Below are 18,614 nucleotides of genomic sequence, written 5' to 3'. Positions count from 1 at the left end.
CCAAGCATGGAAAGAGGCAGGAGAGGGAAATAAGGCGGAAAGGGTTCCACTGGGGAAAAGGCCAACACTGCTTTACAAGCTCTCAAGCCTGCAGGATTAATGGCTGTACAGTAGTTAATTACCATCCTCTCTGTAATGATGCATCTTACCCACATTTCCTTGTATTATATGCTTTGCACAACTGACTTGAAGAATTGGCATTTCTGGCAAAGATATATGTAAGGGCGGCACGGTGGCATAGTGGTTAGCACTGCTGCCTCACAGCGCCAGAGACCCAGGTTCAATTCTCGCCTCAGACGACTGACTGTGTGGAGTTTGCACGTTCTCCCCGTGTCTACGTGGGTTTCCTCCGGGTGCTCCGGTTTCCTCCCACAGTCCAAAGATGTGCAGGTCAGGTGAATTGGCCATGCTAAATTGCCCATAGTGTTAGGTAAGGGGTAAATGTAGGGGTGTGGGTGGGTTACGCTTCGGCAGGTTGGTGTGGACTTGTTGGGCCGAAGGGCCTATTTCCACACTGTAATGTAATCTAATCTAATATAGAAATCTGAAACTTGTGCCAAATTTGTTTCATGAATCTTTCAAAGCTAATCAATAGCAATAATATTAAAAACAAACAAAATACTAAAACAATTATCCAAGCAAATAAAAATGTTGCAATAAGTTAACTTCTCCTGCAAGTCCAGTAAAATGCTAACATTGCCGTGATTCTGACATTTTGTTTGGGAGTCAGGAAACAAAGAGTGGTAAATTTTTATTTGCTCTTGAAAGTGTGGATGACACTAGCAAAAGCAGAAATTATTATCCATTCCTAATTACCCTGAAGATATCAATAATCACCGTATGGGACTGAAATAACACACGAGTCAGACTAAAATGCCATATACATGGCCCTTTTCCTTCCATGAAGTTGGTTGTTAGATGACAATTGACAGTTTTGCAGTGTTTCTTTTCTGATGTCACCCGACAAACTACTGAATTTATTGAATTCTATTTCAAGTTCCACACTTTAACATGCTAAAGGTTAGCAGAAGATGGATAGGAGATAGCAAGTGTTATTCCTAGATTTTAAAAATGGGAGATAGAACAAGTCAAAAGAAACTATACATAAAGAAACATGACATTTACCGTAAAAAGGATAATAAAAATTCACCCAAGGATGTAATAGAAAAATGCCTACTTAGCACAGATTCCAAAGCGAAACACAGTTAAACTTTATTTCTTTCTGAAAGTAACAGAAACATTAGATAAGAGGAATACAATCCATGTAAAATATATGGGTTTCCTGATCTCCAGAATCAAGATTATAGAAAGGTGCAAAGGTGATACAAAAGAATATTAGAAGAGAGATTATGACAACCAAGATTGAACAGTCTGGGATTCTATTGTCTAGAAACGAATAAACCAAAGAATTACCTAGAACAGATTATAAAAAAAAAATCACAGGGTTCACTAGGGTAGTTGTAGAAAACACAATTAAGGCTGTTAGGGCTCTCACAAGATAGCGACTAATAAATCTATTAAAGAATTCAAGAAAACATATTTACTCAGGAGAAAGTAGTTGCTATTAAAAGGAATACTCAACTAAAACTAAAACCCTCTTCCACTAGCTCCAAAAGCACCCACTCAGTCTTTGGCTGATTGAGTGAGAGAGAATGTCAAGACCAGGATCTCAAATTAGAGACTAAGGTCAGGCTTCACTCAGCCAGAAAGGATTCACTCAATTTTGTACAATTCAGAGTGATACATCTCACTGGCATAGCATGCTGAAAATCATGACATGCTATTCCAGGAGTAATTTCAAATGTTAAGGTATTTATAACAGGATGTAAAATCCCCCAATTTACTTGTCTTGCAGAAAGCATACTACTTAACAAGAATTACTATTTATTACAAACAGATATCACTAGCTACAGATAAACAATTCTAGAACATAAACACAGAACTGTATAGGAACAGGCGCTTTAACTCATGAATTATCAACATACAACAGCACTAGTTAATCCTTTAACCCCTCATGTGAAACTCCCCAACACTAGCATAAGAGGTACAGTTAGTAGGTTTGCAGATGACACCAAACTTGGAAGTGTAGTGGACAGCGAAGAGGGTTACCTCAGATTACAAGATCTTGACCAAATGGGCCAATGGGCTGAGAAGTGGCAGATGGAGTTTAATTCAGATAAATGTGAGATGCTGCATTTTAGGAAAGCAAACCTTAGCAGGACTTATACACTTAATGGTAAGGTCTTAGGAAGTGTTGCTGAACAAAGAGACCTTGGAGTGCAGCTTCATAGCTCCTTGAAAGTGGAATCACAGATAGATAGGATAGTGAAGGAGGCATCTGGTATGCTTTCCTTTATTGGTCAGAGTATTAAGTACAGGAGTTGGGAGGTCATGTTGCAGCTGTACAGGGCATTGGTTAGGCCACTGTTGGAATATTGTGTGCAACAGAAAGATGTTGCGAAACTTAAAGGTTCAGAAAATATTTACAAGGATGTTGCCAGGGTCGGAGGATTTGAGCTATAGGGAGAGGCTGAACAGGCTGGGGCTGAATTCCCTGGAGCGTCGGAGACTGCAGGGTGAGTTTATAGAGGTTTACAAAATTATGAGGGGCATGGATAGGGTAAATAGGCAAAGTCTTTTCCCTGGGGTCGGGGAGTCCAGAACTAGAGGGCATAGGCTTAGGGTGAGAGGGGAAAGATATAAAAGAGACCTACAGGGCAACTTTTTCACACATAGGGTGGTACACGTATGGAATGAGCTGCCAGAGGATGTGGTGGAGGCTGGTACAATTGCAACATTTAAAAGGCATTTGGATGGGTATATGAATAGGAAGGGTTTGGAGGGATATGGGCCGGATGCTGGCAGGTGGGACTCGATTGGGTTGGAATATCTGGTCGGCATGAACGGGTTAGACAAAGGGCCTGTTTCCACGCTATATGTCTCTATAACACACGTACAGATAAAACAAAATATGGGTGTCATAGGTGGAGGGGAAATAACTAGGAAGGCAGTCCAATGGCTTCTATTCACAAGGCTCTCTGAGATGATCCTTTTGCCTTGTCAGGACTTGCCACTCCTCAAACTTGCTTTACCAGGTACTTTATTTCCTTGCAGGAAACACAGGGAAATGGTTCACACTTATAACATCACTGTTAAAAGCCACAGCTCACAGCAACAGATGAGGGGAAATAAACTGGCTTACTTCAGGATTCCAGCATATTTTTACTGCAAAGAGAAGCACAGCTCCTTTCTTTTTTTTGAGGTCAGATTGCTTCTGCCCAAACATTTGCACCCACAAGCCACTTAGGTGGCTGAGAGTCAACAAGACGGTCTTTGTCACTGACAAGTGCTAACCATTGTCCAAACCAATCAGCCTCTTGTTACTGGCTAAATCTCCATTCATACTCCCCTTGGCTCCAGCTCCAAACAGCAGTTCAATAGTACTTATGATGACTGATATAACTTGACTTTAATAGATCAAAACATTGGAAAAGTACCACCAGGAGTATCTTCATAAGGTCCTCCAAATTTGGTGGAAAGAAAACTGGCCCAATAGCAGCGTCCTCCTTCAAAACACCATGCTCACCATCAGGGTGCAAATCACTACTTGACACCAGACTCCTAAAGCAACTACTTTATTTGGAATTCAGTTGCAACAGAAGATTGCAAGGAAGACAGAGGAAGCACCTTAGGAAGACTCAAAATATCCATGACTAAGTTTAACAACCCCATCAATTTGTGGGATTCACTGGCCGCTGACCAACAAAAGGTACATTCAGATAGGCACAAACATTTCAAAAGACTTTGTCAAGAACATGTAGAGGCAATGTCAAAAATATTAAAGTAGTGCACAAATTTTCAAACACTTCACCTATTGAACCCTTCAAACAGCACCACTTAGAGGGAAGGCAAAGGCACAGTGGTAATGTTACTGAACTAGTAGTTCAGAACATCAGGCTAATATTCTGGAGTTATGGGGTCGACTTTCATCATTTTCCATGGTGGGATATTAAATCAATTTTTAAAAAGTTAGCCTAATGACAATCACGTAACCAGTGTCAATTATCATTAAAACCTATCTGGTTCACTTATGTCCTTTAGGAAGTTTAAAAGTAGACAAAAATCCCTGGGTCCAAATGGGTTGTATCCCAGGATGCTGTGGGAGATGCAGGAAGAAATCATAAGGGCCCTGGCCCAATATTAAACTGCTCTCTGACTACAGGGGAAATGCCAGGGCATAGGAATACAGCAAATAATGTCACACATTTGGGAAAAGTGGTAAAGATAAATGAGAGAATTATACACTTGTAAGTCTCGCATCAGTGGTACGGAAACTACGGGAGAAAATTCTGAAGGGAGAACTAATCTCCATTTACAGAAGCAAGGTTTGGTCAGGGATAGCACAGCTTTGTCAGAGAGAGATCAAGTGTAGATGAGGAGAGTGCAGTTGATTTAGCTTATATGGATTTCAACAAATCATTTGATAAGATCCCATATGGAAAACTGATTTTAAAAAGCCTATAGGATCCAAAACTGGTTTAATGGTAGGAGACTAGAGGTGGTGATAGGTGTTTATGTGACTGGAGGCAAAAGTCCAGTGGCACACCACAGGTATTGCTTGCGTATATAAATAATGTCGATGAGAATGTGGGACGGATGATAAGTAAAATAACTGATCACAATATTTTGTTTGACAATATTACTACTAAGAACCTTAGAATGCTTAATTGTACCAAATGCAAGTTGAAGATGAATTATGCAATTTAAGGAGAAGGATAAGCTGATATAGGATCAATCTAAAGGCTAAAAGCAACTGCTCAAAGAGCAAAAGCTTGTTTAATCTTGATTTTCAATTGGCTTGAGCAAGCATACACCGTTCAGTTGACCTGAATGTTTGTTGTAAATTCCTTGCAACTATCGTGGAATGTGAACTACGATCTCTATGTTTGTGAGATTGTACGATAACGACAAAGCTCCTTATACTGTATCAAGAAAATATTTCCCATCCTTCAGGCATTCGTTTGGAATCTGGTTTTGATTATCAATGCTCTGTCTAAACAATAAACATGTGGACCGATATCTGACCAAATATCAACTCCAACCAAGTCAATATAAAAAAGAGAAGCTATGCACTTAAGGAAGTCTGATTCCTGTTGACATGAATTATACAGAATTAAATGTTCTAAACCAATAGGCTCCTTTTCAATTAAAAATCTAAACAGCTACCCCTATAGACCCTCCAGTCCGAGAAGTAATCTCTAAATTCAAGATTATTAAATAAGGCTGAAACGGATCCATTCATACTTTTTGCTGCTTAGGAATATTCCATTTATAGTCCTCCTTAACGGTTTGCATTAAAAAAGAAAAGCAGGTATCTTAGGACACGCCAGTTGAACATTGCAGCCCTTCATTGCAAACGTAAGATACAGAAATCAAGGCGTGCTAACCCACGAAACCAGTTTATCCCTTTTTCCTGAAAACAAAATCTTTTGTCCGCGATGGAGCAGAGTGCTGAGCGCGATTGATATCCGAAGAGACTCGACGCGACGGATCTATATATATATATATATTTCCTCTCTTTTAAATGCGGGTACATCGAAGGCGTCGACATTTAGAAAATTGCCATTTACCTATTCCATACGCTTTGGAAAAGATCCACGCCAGATTGGCGGCTATCTTGGCCCTGGATGAATCGTAGAGCTCCAGAGGAACAATCTCAGCGCAGTCGGACTCAGACAGCTCCAGCATCTTTCTGCTGCTGCTGCTGCCATCTCCAGATGCACCGCAGCCACTGAAATCCACATCCACCATCTCCAGCGTGTGCTTAATCGAGCCGAATTTTCGACGAAAATAAATAAATATCCACCGGTGATTTTTTTTTCCCTCCGACAAGAAGAGTGTTTTTATTTCTCTCCCCCCCCCCCCCCGGGTCAGTCGAGGCTGTCCACAAGCCGCATTAATCGAGCTCGGCGGCCGCCTCCCTCAGGCGCGGCCTACCTCCCGACGCTCCAAAAATGAATGGGACTTCACCTAACACAATGAAATGGCCGGCTTCACTCGGGAAATCATCGAATCAGTCGGTCATTTCAAAGAAGCGGTTGTCATGATGGCTCAGCCCCGATGCTCTCTCGAAGCTGGCTGTAGGCGGCCTTTGGCGTGCTACCTGCTGCTGCTGCTCCTCCTCCTTGCACCCAACCCCCTCTCTGCCGCTCCAACCGATCCCCGCCCCCAACGTTCGCCTCTGGGCCGTTAGAAACGCACCAACCCCCTCTACTCTGCGCACGCGTCACTCGTCAGTCTCAGTTCCACACCAATCCGCATGCGCGTCCCCGGCGTTGCTGCCAGCGCTCGCGTCGGACGCGCGGTAGGGTTACTACGCATGCGCCGGCGGTAGCCGTCTTCCCTCTTACTGCGCATGTGTTGATCGGGCTCTGACTGGATCGGGCCGCCCCCCCTCTTTCCACTGCGCGTGCGCATGATCAACCTTCTTTTTCTCCTGTCATGGACCAACGGTTGTACTGTGACTGCTGTGGAGGGAAATTCAAATAGGGAAGATATAAACATAATGTTTCTCTTTTTCTAAGGCTTTACTGATTTCATTTCGTATTTTTTAAAGTTTGTATCGATTATTAAGAGTGTACTTTTTCTCTGAGTGCAAATTCTGAAAGTTTAATTTGTTTACTCACTGCTCTGATGGGCTCAACTGTTGATACCAAGTTTTTTGTTTCTTCGTCATTGTAACTTGCTTGTGTTCTATAAGGACATGGATTTACTTTATCCAAAAGACCTTCGACAAGGTGCCATACAAGAGGGTGCTGCAAGATAAAGATGCTTGGCGTTAGGGGTACCGTATTGGCTTGGATAGAGGATTGGTTGACTAACAGGAATCAAAGAGTGGGGATAAATGAGTGCTATTCTGGCTGGCAATCAGTGACTAGTGGTGTGCCTCAGGGATTGATGTTGGAACCACAATTATTTGCAATTTATATCGATGATTTTGAGTTGGGGACCATGTGTAGGATATCAAAGTTTGCAGATAGAGTCATAGAGATGTACAGCATGGAAACAGACCCTTCGGTCCAACCCGTCCATGCCGATCAGATATCTCAACCCAATCTAGTCCCACCTGCCAGCACCTGGCCCATATCCCTCCAAACCCTTCCTATTCATCTACCCATCCAAATGCCTCTTAAATGTTGCAATTGTACCAGCCTCCACCACATCCTCTGGCAGCTCATTCCATACACATACCACCCTCTGCGTGAAAACGTTGCCCCTTAGGTCCCTTTTATATCTTTCCCCTCTCACCCTAAACCTATGCCCTCTAGTTCTGGACTCCCTGACCCCAGTGAAAAGCTACTTATCCTATCCATGCCCCTCATAATTTTGTAAACCTCTATAAGGTCACCTCTCAGCCTCCGACGTTCCAGGGAAAACAGTCCCAGCCTGTTCAGCCTCTCCCTGTAGTTCAGATCCTCCAACCCTGGCAACATTCTTGTAAATATTTTCTGAACCCTTTCAAGTTTCACAACATCTTTCCGATAGGAAGGAGACCAGAATTGCACGCAATATTCCAACAGTGGCCTAATCAATGTCCTGTACAGCTGCAACATGACCTCCCAACTCCTGTACCCAATACTCTGACCAATAAAGGAAAGCTTACCAAACACCTTCTTCATTATCCTATCTACCTGCGACTCCACTTTCAAGGAGCTATGAAGCTGCACTCCAAGGTCTCTTTGTTCAACACTTTCTAGGACCTTACCATTAAGTATATAAGTCCTGCTAAGATTTGCTTTCCCAAAATGCAGCACTTCACATTTATCTGCCACTTCTCAACCCATTGGCCCATCTGGTATAGATCCTGTTGTAATCTAAGGTAACCCTCTTTGCTGTTCACTACACCTCCAATTTTGGTGTCATCTGCAAACTTACTAACTGTACCTCGTATGCTCGCATCCAAATCATTTATGTAAATGACAAAAAGTAGAGGGCACAGCACCGATTCCTGTGGCACTCCACTGGTCACAGGCCTCCAGTCTGAAAAACAACCCTCCACCACCACCCTCTGTCTTCTACCTTTGAGCCAGTTCAATATCCAAATGGCTAGTTCTCCCTGTATTCCATGAGATCTAACCTTGCTAATCAGTCTCCCATGGTGAACCTTGTTGAATGCCTTTCTGAAGTCTGTATAGATCACATCTATTGCTCTGCTCTCATCAATCTTCTTTGTTACTTCTTCAAAAAGCTCAATCAAGTTTGTGAGACACGATTTCCCATGCACAAAGCCACGTTGACTATCCCGAATCAGTCCTTGACTTTCAAAATACATGTATATCCTGTCCCTCAGGATTCCCTACAACAACTTGCCCACCACCGAGGTCAGGCTCACCGGTCTGTAGTTCCCTGGCTTGTCTTTACCACCCTTCTTAAACACCCTTCTTTACAAACCTCCAGTTTTCTGGCACCTTACCTGTGAATATCGATGATACAAATATCTCAGCAAGAGGCCCAGCAATCACTTCTCTAGCTTCCCACAGAGTTCTCGGGTACACCTGATCAGGTCCGTTTCAAGACATCCAGCACTTCCTCCTTTGTAATATGGACATTTTGCAAAATGTCACCATCTCTTTCCCTACAGTCTATATCTTCCATATCCTTTTCCACAGTAAATACTGATGCAAAATATTCATTTAGTATCTCCCCCATTTTCTGTGGCTCCATACAAAGGCCGCCTTGCTGATCTTTGAGGGGCCCCTCTTCTCTCCCTAGTTACCCTTTTGTCCTTAATATATTTGTAAAAACCCTTTGGATTCTCCTTAATTCTATTTGCCAAAGCTATCTCATGTCCCTGTTTTGCCCTCCTGATTTCCCTCTTAAGTATACTCCTACTTTCTTTATACTCTTCTAAGGATGCATTCGATCTATCCTGTCTATACCTGACATATGCTTCCTTCTTTTTCTTAACCAAACCCTCAATTTCTTTCGTCATCCAGCATTCCCTATACCTACCAGCCTTCCCTTTCACCCTGACAGGAATATACTTTCTCTGGATTCTTGTTATCTCATTTCTGAAGGCTTCCCATTTTCCAGCCGTCCCTTTACCTGTGAACATCTGCCTCCAATTAGCTTTCGAAAGTTCTTGCCTAATACCATCAAAATTGGCCTTTCTCCAATTTAGAAATTCAACTTTTAGATCTGGTCTATCCTTTTCCATCACTATTTTAAAACAAATAGTATTATGCTCGCTGGCCCCAAAGTGCTCCCCCACTGACACCTCAGTCGCCTGCCCTGCCTTATTTCCCAAGAGTAGGTCAAGTTTTGCACCCTCTCTAGTAGGTACATCCACATACTGAATCAGAAAATTGTCTTGTACACACATAAGATGACACTAAGATGAGTGGCAGGGCGAACTGTGCAGAGGACTGAAACTTTGCAGAGGAGAATAGATACATTGAGTGGACAAAGGTCTGGCAGATGCAATGCAATGTAAATTAGTGGGCGGCATGGTGGCACAGTGGTTAGTACTGCTGCCTCACAGCGCCAGAGACCCGGGTTCAACTCCCGCCTCAGGCGACTCTCTGTGTGGAGTTTGCACATTCTCCCTGTGTCTGTGTGGGTTTTCTCCGGGTGCTCCGGTTTCCTCCCACAATCCAAAAATGTGCAGGTTAGGTGAATTGGCCACGCTAAATTGCCCATGCTAAATGCTAGTGTTAGGTGAAGGGGTAAATGTAGGAGTATGGGTCTGGGTGGTATATGCTTCGGCGGGTCGGTGTGGACTTGTTGGGCCGAAGGGCCTGTTTCCACACTGTAAGTAATCTAATCTAATCTAAATAAATGTAAAGTCATACATTTTGGTAGGAGTTGCAATAAAAAGGATTATTACTTAAATGGTAAAAAGTTGCAGCATTGCTGCTATGAAGGGGGACATGGGTTGTCGTTGTGCATGAATCACAGAGGTTTGGTTTGCAGGTACAACAAGTAATTAGGAAGGCAAATGGAATTTTGTCCTTCATTGCTAAATGGATTGAGTTTAACAGCAAAGACGTTCTGCTGCAGCTGTACAAGGTGCTGGTGAGGCCACATTTGGAGTACTGTATATAGCTTTGGTCTCCTTCCTTGAGAATGGATATACTGGGAGAGGGAGTGCAGAGGAGGTTCACTAGGTTGAGTCTAGAGTTGGGGAGTTGGTTTATGAGGAGAGACTGAGTAGATTGAGATTATATTCATTGGAATTCAGAAGATTAAAGGGAGATCTTATAGAAACATAAAATTATGAAGGGAATAGATAAGTTAGAAGTAGAGAGGATGTTTCCACTGACAGATGAAGTTAGACAAGATGGCATAGCCTCAAGGTTATTGGAGCAGATTTAGGACTGAATTGAGAAGGAACTTCTTCACCCAGAGGGTTGTTAATCTATAGAATTCTTTACCCAGTGAAATAGTTGACGCTACTTCAGTGGATGTTTTTAAAGCTAAGGTAGATATTTGTTTGAACAATAAAGGAATTAAGGGATACTGTGAGAGTTCTGGTAAATGGATCTGAGCCCACGAAAAGATCAGCCATGATCTTATTGAATGGCAGAGCAGGCTCGAAGGGCCGGATACCCTACCCCTGCTCTTAGTTCTTATGTTTTTAATGTATGATAAGTGGCTCTTACAAGATCTCTTTTGCTTCCTATATATATTGATTGTGACCAAAAACTCACCATTTGGATGATTTGCTAGTTAAACGATTGTCTTCCTCTCAGAAAGCAAAAATCACATAACACCAGGTTATAGTCCAAAAGTTTTATCTAAAAGTACAAGCTTTCAGAGCACTGCTCCTTTCTTCAGGATCTAGACTATTATTATCAACATCAAAATGCACTGATGAAATTAGACTTCATTATACAGCAGCCTTCTGCAGTGGTGAAAAAAATGTTGATTTTCAATTAAATTCAGCATTGCATTATCTCACAAGTAGTTCATGCATTCTCATGTTTGGATTGTTTATGACATTATTTTGGCTTTCTTTTCACATTCATGCTTGCAATAAATGGTTTTTTTAATCAACCAGACCAACCATCGTCTTTTTTAATGGTGAAGCATACTTGAGGGTGGAATTACCCACTTCTCTTTGTTTATTTGTTCCATTTTGAGCTTTGTGAGTATTTCACACCCACAACAGCACGTCTTAAGTGACCAATATAGCAAATATCCAACTTGCAAGTTCAAAGAATCACAACATAGGATGGATCATGTTGCTGCAGGCAATTTTTTTTAAAAAGTCTTGTTTAGAGATGTAGGTGGTTGTTGAGATTGAAGGAAACCGGGAAAGGATGTTCCACAGATTCAACACTGGCACTACCGCTTTTCGCTGTTTTTATCAGTACTTCAGATTTGGAATTGGGATTACACTTTAGAAGTTTGCATTTGGCGTAATATTGGAAGATATTGTTAGAAGAAATATGGAAGCCTTTTGCAAGGTGTCATTAGTAACCTTTATAGAATGACCAATAAACTTCCAGTTAGATATGAGGAGATGTTTTCTTTTGACAGGGGAATTACAGCCATCTCATATTTCTTAGAAAATAAGAATTGAATTATTGAAAAAAAGCAAATGATAAGGGTATAGATTCACATTAATACAGGTAACCAGGCAGTTTAGCAGAGCCTTAAAAAGGAAATTTGTTTATCCGAGGAACGGAATTGAGAAACGCTATAGCAGGTACTGAGAAAATCTCTGTATAATCAGGCAGAGTTAACATGGTTTTGTGTGCAGAATTTATTTAATTTTTTTGAAGAAGTAACAAGGAAAGTGTACAAACGGGAACTGGTAGATATGGAATTCCAGAGTCAATTGACAAGATGCTACATTAAATGTTTCTTTGCAATATAAAAGATTATAGTGTAGACATTTTTAGTCATTGATGGGATTAGGGCTTCACTGGCTGGGCCAACATTTATTGCCCATCCCTAATTGCCAGAGGACAATTAAGAGTCAATCACACATTGCTGTACATCTGGAGTCACATGGAGACCATACCAGGTAAGGATTGCACTTTCCTTCCCTAAAGGACATTAGTGAATCAGATGGATTTTTCTGACAATTGACAATGGATTCATGGACATCATTAGACTCTTAATTCCAGATTTTTATTGAATTCAAATTCCACCATCTTCCGTCCAGCAATAATACCAAGGGTGTAATACATCAGCATGAAGACAAAATTGATTAACTAACAGAAACAGTAAACATAAATGAGACATTTTCAGGTTGGCAAAATATAATAAATGGAGTGGCCACATGGATCAGTGCTGGATTCTCAATTGATTTGGGTGAAGGGATTGAAGAATGGTGCTAAATTTGCTGATGTTTTGGGACAAATGGCTGAGTTGGTAGGGAAGACCTCTGAATGTATGAGTGTTAACTACAGGGAAAAAAGCTTGAGGGGAGATGTTGCATGAGGTAATTGTTCTGAAAGAGTTAATGTTGAAGACTGCATGACATCTCATACATTGTGATGATGTCATAAAATCCTGGATGGAGAACTGATGAATCAAGACCTTGATGGGATCAGAGGGTGTTATTCCTGGCTCTTGATAATCTTAGTAGTTATACCTAGAAATCCAATGTAACCTGGACCCTTTATCATTATGAAATAAATTACATCTTATTAGTGATTCATCCTCTACTAATGTTAACCATAGAGAATCTTCACACTTAGGATTGAAAGGAGGATTGGTGGGCTCTTAAGGTGCAATGGTAGTGTTTCTATCTCTAATTAGAAAACATCTCGAAAGGAGGATTTGTGGGAGCACTCTACCCTAACAATTAGCTGGTGGTGATTGGTTCCACAGGCATACAACACCATTGTGTGGTTTAGCTAATCTGCAGAGCTCCAACGTATGTCTAAGTATGCCGTGGATAATCAGATTAGATTTGACTGCGCAATATTTAATGTTGGTGCATTCCAGACAGTGAAACTTCTAATATCAAATATCCAAGCACTTTAAGTTCAGGAAACTTCTGCATCTAGATGTTCAGAGATTCAGTTCTTGTTTTGGTGAGGAAAAGTAAATGAGAACAACACAGTAAAATAGCACTTTGTGTTCAAAATCACTTTTTCACACATACCATTTTCTTTCAACTTCTGAATGGATTAACCAATAAAGCAATCATGGTACAGTGCAGAAGAAGGCTATTCAGCCCACTGAGTCTGCCATTCTCTTTCAAAGATTAATTCAGCTGGCCCCATTGTTTCACCGTGTCATTGCAATTTTGCCTTCAAATATTTATCCAATTTTCATGCTGAATTTTCAAATCTGTATTCAATATTTTATCAAGCAGTACATTCCAAATCTAACTACGCATTACCTAAATATGTTTTCTCTCATGTTGTCTCATTCTTTTGCTGATTGTGTTAAATGCGTGCACTGATAAATTACATAAATCTGTGGCCCAAACTTTCAAAGCTGTGTAAATTTTCAATACTGCTAAGAAAATTCCCTGTATAACAGGCCTTTTAGTCAGCAGCATTGTCATTGTTCCTTTGGAAAAAAAATCTTATTTTTGAAACTGTCTGTAGCTGATTAACTTCAAAAACACATTAGTGTGAAAGAACTCCTCTCTGATGCTGCTGGTTGCCATGGAAATGGGTAACATATGGCAAAGCCATTTTCAGCTCATGGCGGAGGCAGGAGAAACAGTAAAATGAGAAAAGGAGTATTTATCAATAAAGGTATTTAAGAAAATAGCATAAAATGTCATGTATGCAGGGAGCAATATTAACACCATCTCTCCTAAAATAAAAGCATCACACGTACCAAATAATACAGCACCACAAACAAATGCAGTCTTATGTGATAATCTGTACCAGTTCTGAGAGCACTGTCTCTCTGGGCCTTATATGCAATCCCAGGTGAAGTGATGACAACGTTTCCTTCACATAATTGAAATAGTATTGGTGGCTGATACTTTATATTACACCATTGAAGATGCCTTCCTTCAAACAATTCAGTATAACCACAGCTTATCTGCGTAGTCAACTGACTTGGCATTAAGGATTGAATAAACCGATTTGAAAAGCGATCAGTGTCCTGGTCAAAATTTTTCCTTTGATCAATACCACAGATTATCTAGTTATTCAGCTGCTGCTCCCTTTACCATCATGTTGTACGGAAAAATGACCACAATGTTTGCCCATTTGACAACAGTTTATGTAATCCATTAGAGTACAAGAAACTTAAGAGATGTGGTGAGATTGGTTCTCAAATCTTCCATTGCTGCTTTGTTGCCCAAATAAGACAAAAGAACATCTCTCATGATAAAAGATTTATTGTGCGTGTAATGCATTCTCTTTTCACTGCTCTTCTCTGCATAACTCTCTCAATCACATACTGTTACCTAATCAGGAAGGATGTTCTCTCAATCTTTGTAACTGACAATTGTGCTGGAGTAATGTGGTGAATCACTCTGTAAATAGTTCCCTAGCATTCATCAGTGATTTCAGGAGAGGAGGAAAGAAAGAAAGAGAAACAATTTTAGCAGCAAGATCCATTGTCCATTTAGAGTCCTAGAGATACACAGCATGGAAACTGACCCTTTGGTCAAACTCATTTATGCCGTCCAGATATCCTAAATTAATCTAGTCCCATTTGCCAATATTTGGCCCATATTCCTCTAAATCCTTCCTATTCATATATTCATCCAGATGCCTTTTAAATATTGTACATGTACCTGCCCCTACCACTTCCTCTAGCAGCTCATTTCATACACACATCACCCTCTACATGAATAGGTTGCCCCTTAGGTCTCTTTTAAATCTTTCCCCTCTCATCTTAAATCTATGCCCTCTAGTTTTGGATACCCCCACTCTGGGGAAAATACCTTGGCTAGTCACCCTTACTAAAGAATATTTGATTTTGGGATATGGATTACACTGGCAAAGCCACATTAAGTGCAAAGTTGTGTTTATTTTGATTATTGTAAAGTATAACTCCAACGTTCTTGTTGTCCTTGGATGGTGTTACTGGGATTTGCCCCGGACTGTTTTAGTCTTTCCAGAGATCCCAGTTTCTCCAGATTGTGAATTCCTTCTCTGTATTTTGTAAAACAATTATATTGTCACAATTTTACTTCATTTCTCTCAGATTTTAGACTCTGAGAGGGCCTAATTTCTGTTCATTCTGCATGTTGGCAAGAACACCCAATTTCCCTTTGGAAGGTGGTGAGCTGTTCTTCAACTGTTACAGCCCATGTGGTGTAGGTACACCTAAACTGCTGTTTTAGGGAGAGAGTTCCTGGATTCAGACCCAGTAATGTCTTTATCCTAGAAAATGTCAAACCTTTAGAATGTTGTGGACAGGTGCCAATCCATGAAAATTCTATCACACTCCTGATTTGTGTTTTATTCGTGGGAGATACGCTTTATGAATCAGGAAGTTACATGCCAAAGAATATTCAATCTCTGACCTGCTCTAAAGGCATTTATGTGGGTGGTTCAGTTGAATTCCTGATCAATAGCAATCCATCCAGGAAATAGATAGTGGAGGATTTGATAAGTAATGTGTCACAGTGTCAAGAAGAAGTATTTGGGATCTGCCCTGTTGAAGAATAACATTTGTTATTCCAAGGGGAGAACCCACCATCTGTGGTTACCTAAAATAAAGTTAAGGACAGCTTCAATCTTAAAGACACAAACATATAATTGCACAAAGATGAGTGGCTGGTCAGATGACTGATCATAATATAAAGAATAGAACAATGACTAAAACATTAATCAGGACAAATAAAACATGAGAGGAAGCTATCTAGAAATTAGTAAGAGTTTCTATATTTATCTACAAAGGAAAAGAGGAAGTAAAATTAGTTTTAGTCTTCCAACAGGCAAGAATGTTAATTGAAAATAATAAAGAAATAGCAGATATAATAAAAAAAAGTTTGGCTTCACTATAGACATTAAAAACATTCCAGTTATACATATAAATCAGGAGGTTGAAGGAACAGAGGAAGTTAGTGAAATTACAGATATTAGGGAAGAGGTACCGAGCAAGCTGTGGTGCTTGCAGGTTGCTAAGTCTCCAGATCCTGATGGACTTCATCCTAGAGTCCTGGAAGAGGTGGCTAATCTGGTAATAGATGTATGCTGTTAATATTCCAAAATTCACTAGGTTCTGGAAAGGTTTCATCAGACAAAAAAATAGCAAATATATCATCTCTATTTCAAGAAGAGAGCAAGGCAGAAAACAGGAAACAATAAGTCAGTTAGCTTGACATCTTTTGTGGTGTTAAAATCAATTATTAAGGTGGTTACAACTGGGCACTTGAAATAATTCGAGATAATTGGGAAGAATTAGTATGGTTTTGAGGAAAGGATATCATGTTTAACCAATTCATTGGAATTCTTTGAAAGGATAGCATATGCTATGGATGAATGAAGCCCACTGATGTACCGTGCTTGGGTTTCCAGAAGGTACTTGAGGATGTTTCACATTTAAAAAATTGTGTAATGAAGGACCTTATAGTGGAAAGGCTAACATACTAGTATGCACAGAAGATTAACAGATTGGCAGAAAACAGAGAATAGGCTTAAATGGATCTATTTCAGATTGGCAGGGTATGATAAGTGGTGTCATACAAGGGTTTTTGCTGGAGCATCAACTTTTATCAAATCAAATTTATATCAGTGACTTAGATGTGGGGAATGAAATCATGGTAGTTACATTTACAGATTACACAGAGGTAGGTAGGAAAGCATGTTGTGAAGCTGGCAAAACAAGGAGGCAGTCTGATAGTTATATAAAGCAGATGGGCAAATCTCTGGCAGACTGACTATAATGTGGGACAGTGTGAAGTTGAACACTTTGGCAGGAAGAATTAAAAAGCAGAGTATTACTTAAACAGAGAAAAATGCAGAATTCCAATGTGCAAAGGGATCCAGATATTTTAAAGCATGAGTCACAAATAATTAGTATGCAGGTACCACGTTAAGAAGTCTAATGGAATTCTATCCTTCACTGTAAGAGAAATCGAGCATGTAAGTAAGTATATATGTTGTATAGGAACAGAGATGAGGGAATTTTTCCTTTCTCTGAGAGGGTTGTGCAACTTTGGAATTCCCCCTCAGAAGGTGTCATTGAATATCTTTAAGGCATGGAAATCATAGTCATAGCTTAATAATATTCTTCCCATAACTGGGTGACCAGAACTGGATACAGTATTCCAGAAGAGGCTTCACCAATGTTCAGGGTTAGAGGAAATTTTGGATTTAAGAACACAAGCAAATCAGTCATGATCTTACTGAATAACGAGGCAGGCCTGTATGTCCAAATGGTCTACTTCTGCCCCTAATGTGTATGTTTGTTTGGCACAAATTTTATTTGCCTCTGATCAGCCCAAGGTATTGCTGCACAAGCACAGACTGCTCATTATCTGAGGAATTGCAAATGGAGCTAAGCATTATATACCACAGCATGACTCTGTGCAGAGGCTGGATGCAATGCAGTCAGTTCGGAAAGTCTGAACAGTCTGGTTACCTTCCCCACAGAATTAAGCTAATTGTGTACCCCACCAGGAGGCAAGCGAGGCACCTTCTGAAATTAATTAGCAGCTCCAAGTCATCCTCCACATGTCCCCACTGGGGAAAACTTGTTTAGGAGGTGCTGTACTTGTGATTGACTGATGGAAATGTGAGACAGTAGAAGCTTCACAGGTGCTTGGAGATCTTACTCCTGGTAGGCCCTGGCAGCCGGTCCCTGTGACAGGAATCTGCAGCTGCTGAGATCAACAGGCTCCAGGCTTCCAACCCACATTCTGTGACTCATTCCAAACATGCTGTACTACAGCAGGGTACAGCACACACATAATATGCTGTCTGGAGCCCCAATTTCCAAGACAAGTGCTCAAGGAATCATGACCTTTGGCTTCACAATTATGTCACAGAAACAGAATGAACTGGGAAAGACATTGGTTAAATAGTGTTTTGTTAAATCACCACCACAGTCCAGGCTTTACAGGCCCCACCATTGAGACACTTCATTTTAGTTTCTATTTGACTTTAATTTGATGGCAATGTCAGGCTGAGCCACAATCTGCAATATATGGCATGGTGTCTTGGCTTCCCATTGTTAAAAAAAATTCTATGTTCATCAAACCGTGTATAAACGTCATTAAAATGTCACATTTTCACCATCTCAGCTATTATATTGAAAAGACTTCATTTGCTGGAGTATACAACTGACCTTTATATCATTGTGCCTTTACTGGACTATAGGTCAATGAATGAATCACATGTGCTTTGACATTGTCAGAATTTGTCTCTTTTGCATGTTACAAGTGGGGAAATGTAGAGGGCAAGACATTTTATTCTTTCCTCTCCCTAAGGCATTAACCCTTTGCAGGCAGCCTTCACTTAAAATCACAAGAAGATTAAAAAAAAGGAACAGGATGATTGCAGAATTGTTTATGGTACAGAAGGAGACCATTCAGCCCATCGTGTCTGCACTGGCTCTCGTAAATTAATGCCAATCTCTTGCTGTTTCCCTTTAACCTTGTATGTTATTTCTATTTAAATGATCATCCAGTGCCCTCTTAAATCTTTCAAACGTATGTCATTTGACTCCTCACACAT

General features: G+C 40.5%; 1 protein-coding gene and 1 long non-coding RNA gene across 6 annotated transcripts in view; one reads left to right on the top strand and one right to left on the bottom strand.

The window, feature by feature from the left end:
- camsap1b (calmodulin regulated spectrin-associated protein 1b) overlaps positions 1–6,151 on the bottom strand; it is a 110,260-nt gene extending 104,109 nt beyond the window's left edge. For all 5 annotated transcript variants that reach the window (XM_043720467.2, XM_043720468.2, XM_043720469.2 and 2 more), the window contains exon 1: positions 5,631–6,151. In XM_043720467.2, coding sequence (XP_043576402.2) covers positions 5,631–5,811 — 181 coding nt within the window. In that variant the 5' untranslated portion in view covers positions 5,812–6,151. The remainder of the gene's footprint in view (positions 1–5,630) is intronic.
- LOC148146096 (uncharacterized) overlaps positions 1–18,614 on the top strand; it is a 98,462-nt gene that overhangs the window by 17,217 nt on the left and 62,631 nt on the right. The window lies entirely within an intron of this gene.

This window comes from Chiloscyllium plagiosum, unplaced genomic scaffold (assembly GCF_037043375.1).
Source record: "Chiloscyllium plagiosum isolate Xiang-an unplaced genomic scaffold, Cpla_swu_hap1 HiC_scaffold_21, whole genome shotgun sequence".
Taxonomy (NCBI): domain Eukaryota; kingdom Metazoa; phylum Chordata; class Chondrichthyes; order Orectolobiformes; family Hemiscylliidae; genus Chiloscyllium; species Chiloscyllium plagiosum.
The sequence above is the reverse complement of the archived record's forward strand: the minus strand, read 5'-3'. Positions and strand labels throughout refer to the sequence as shown.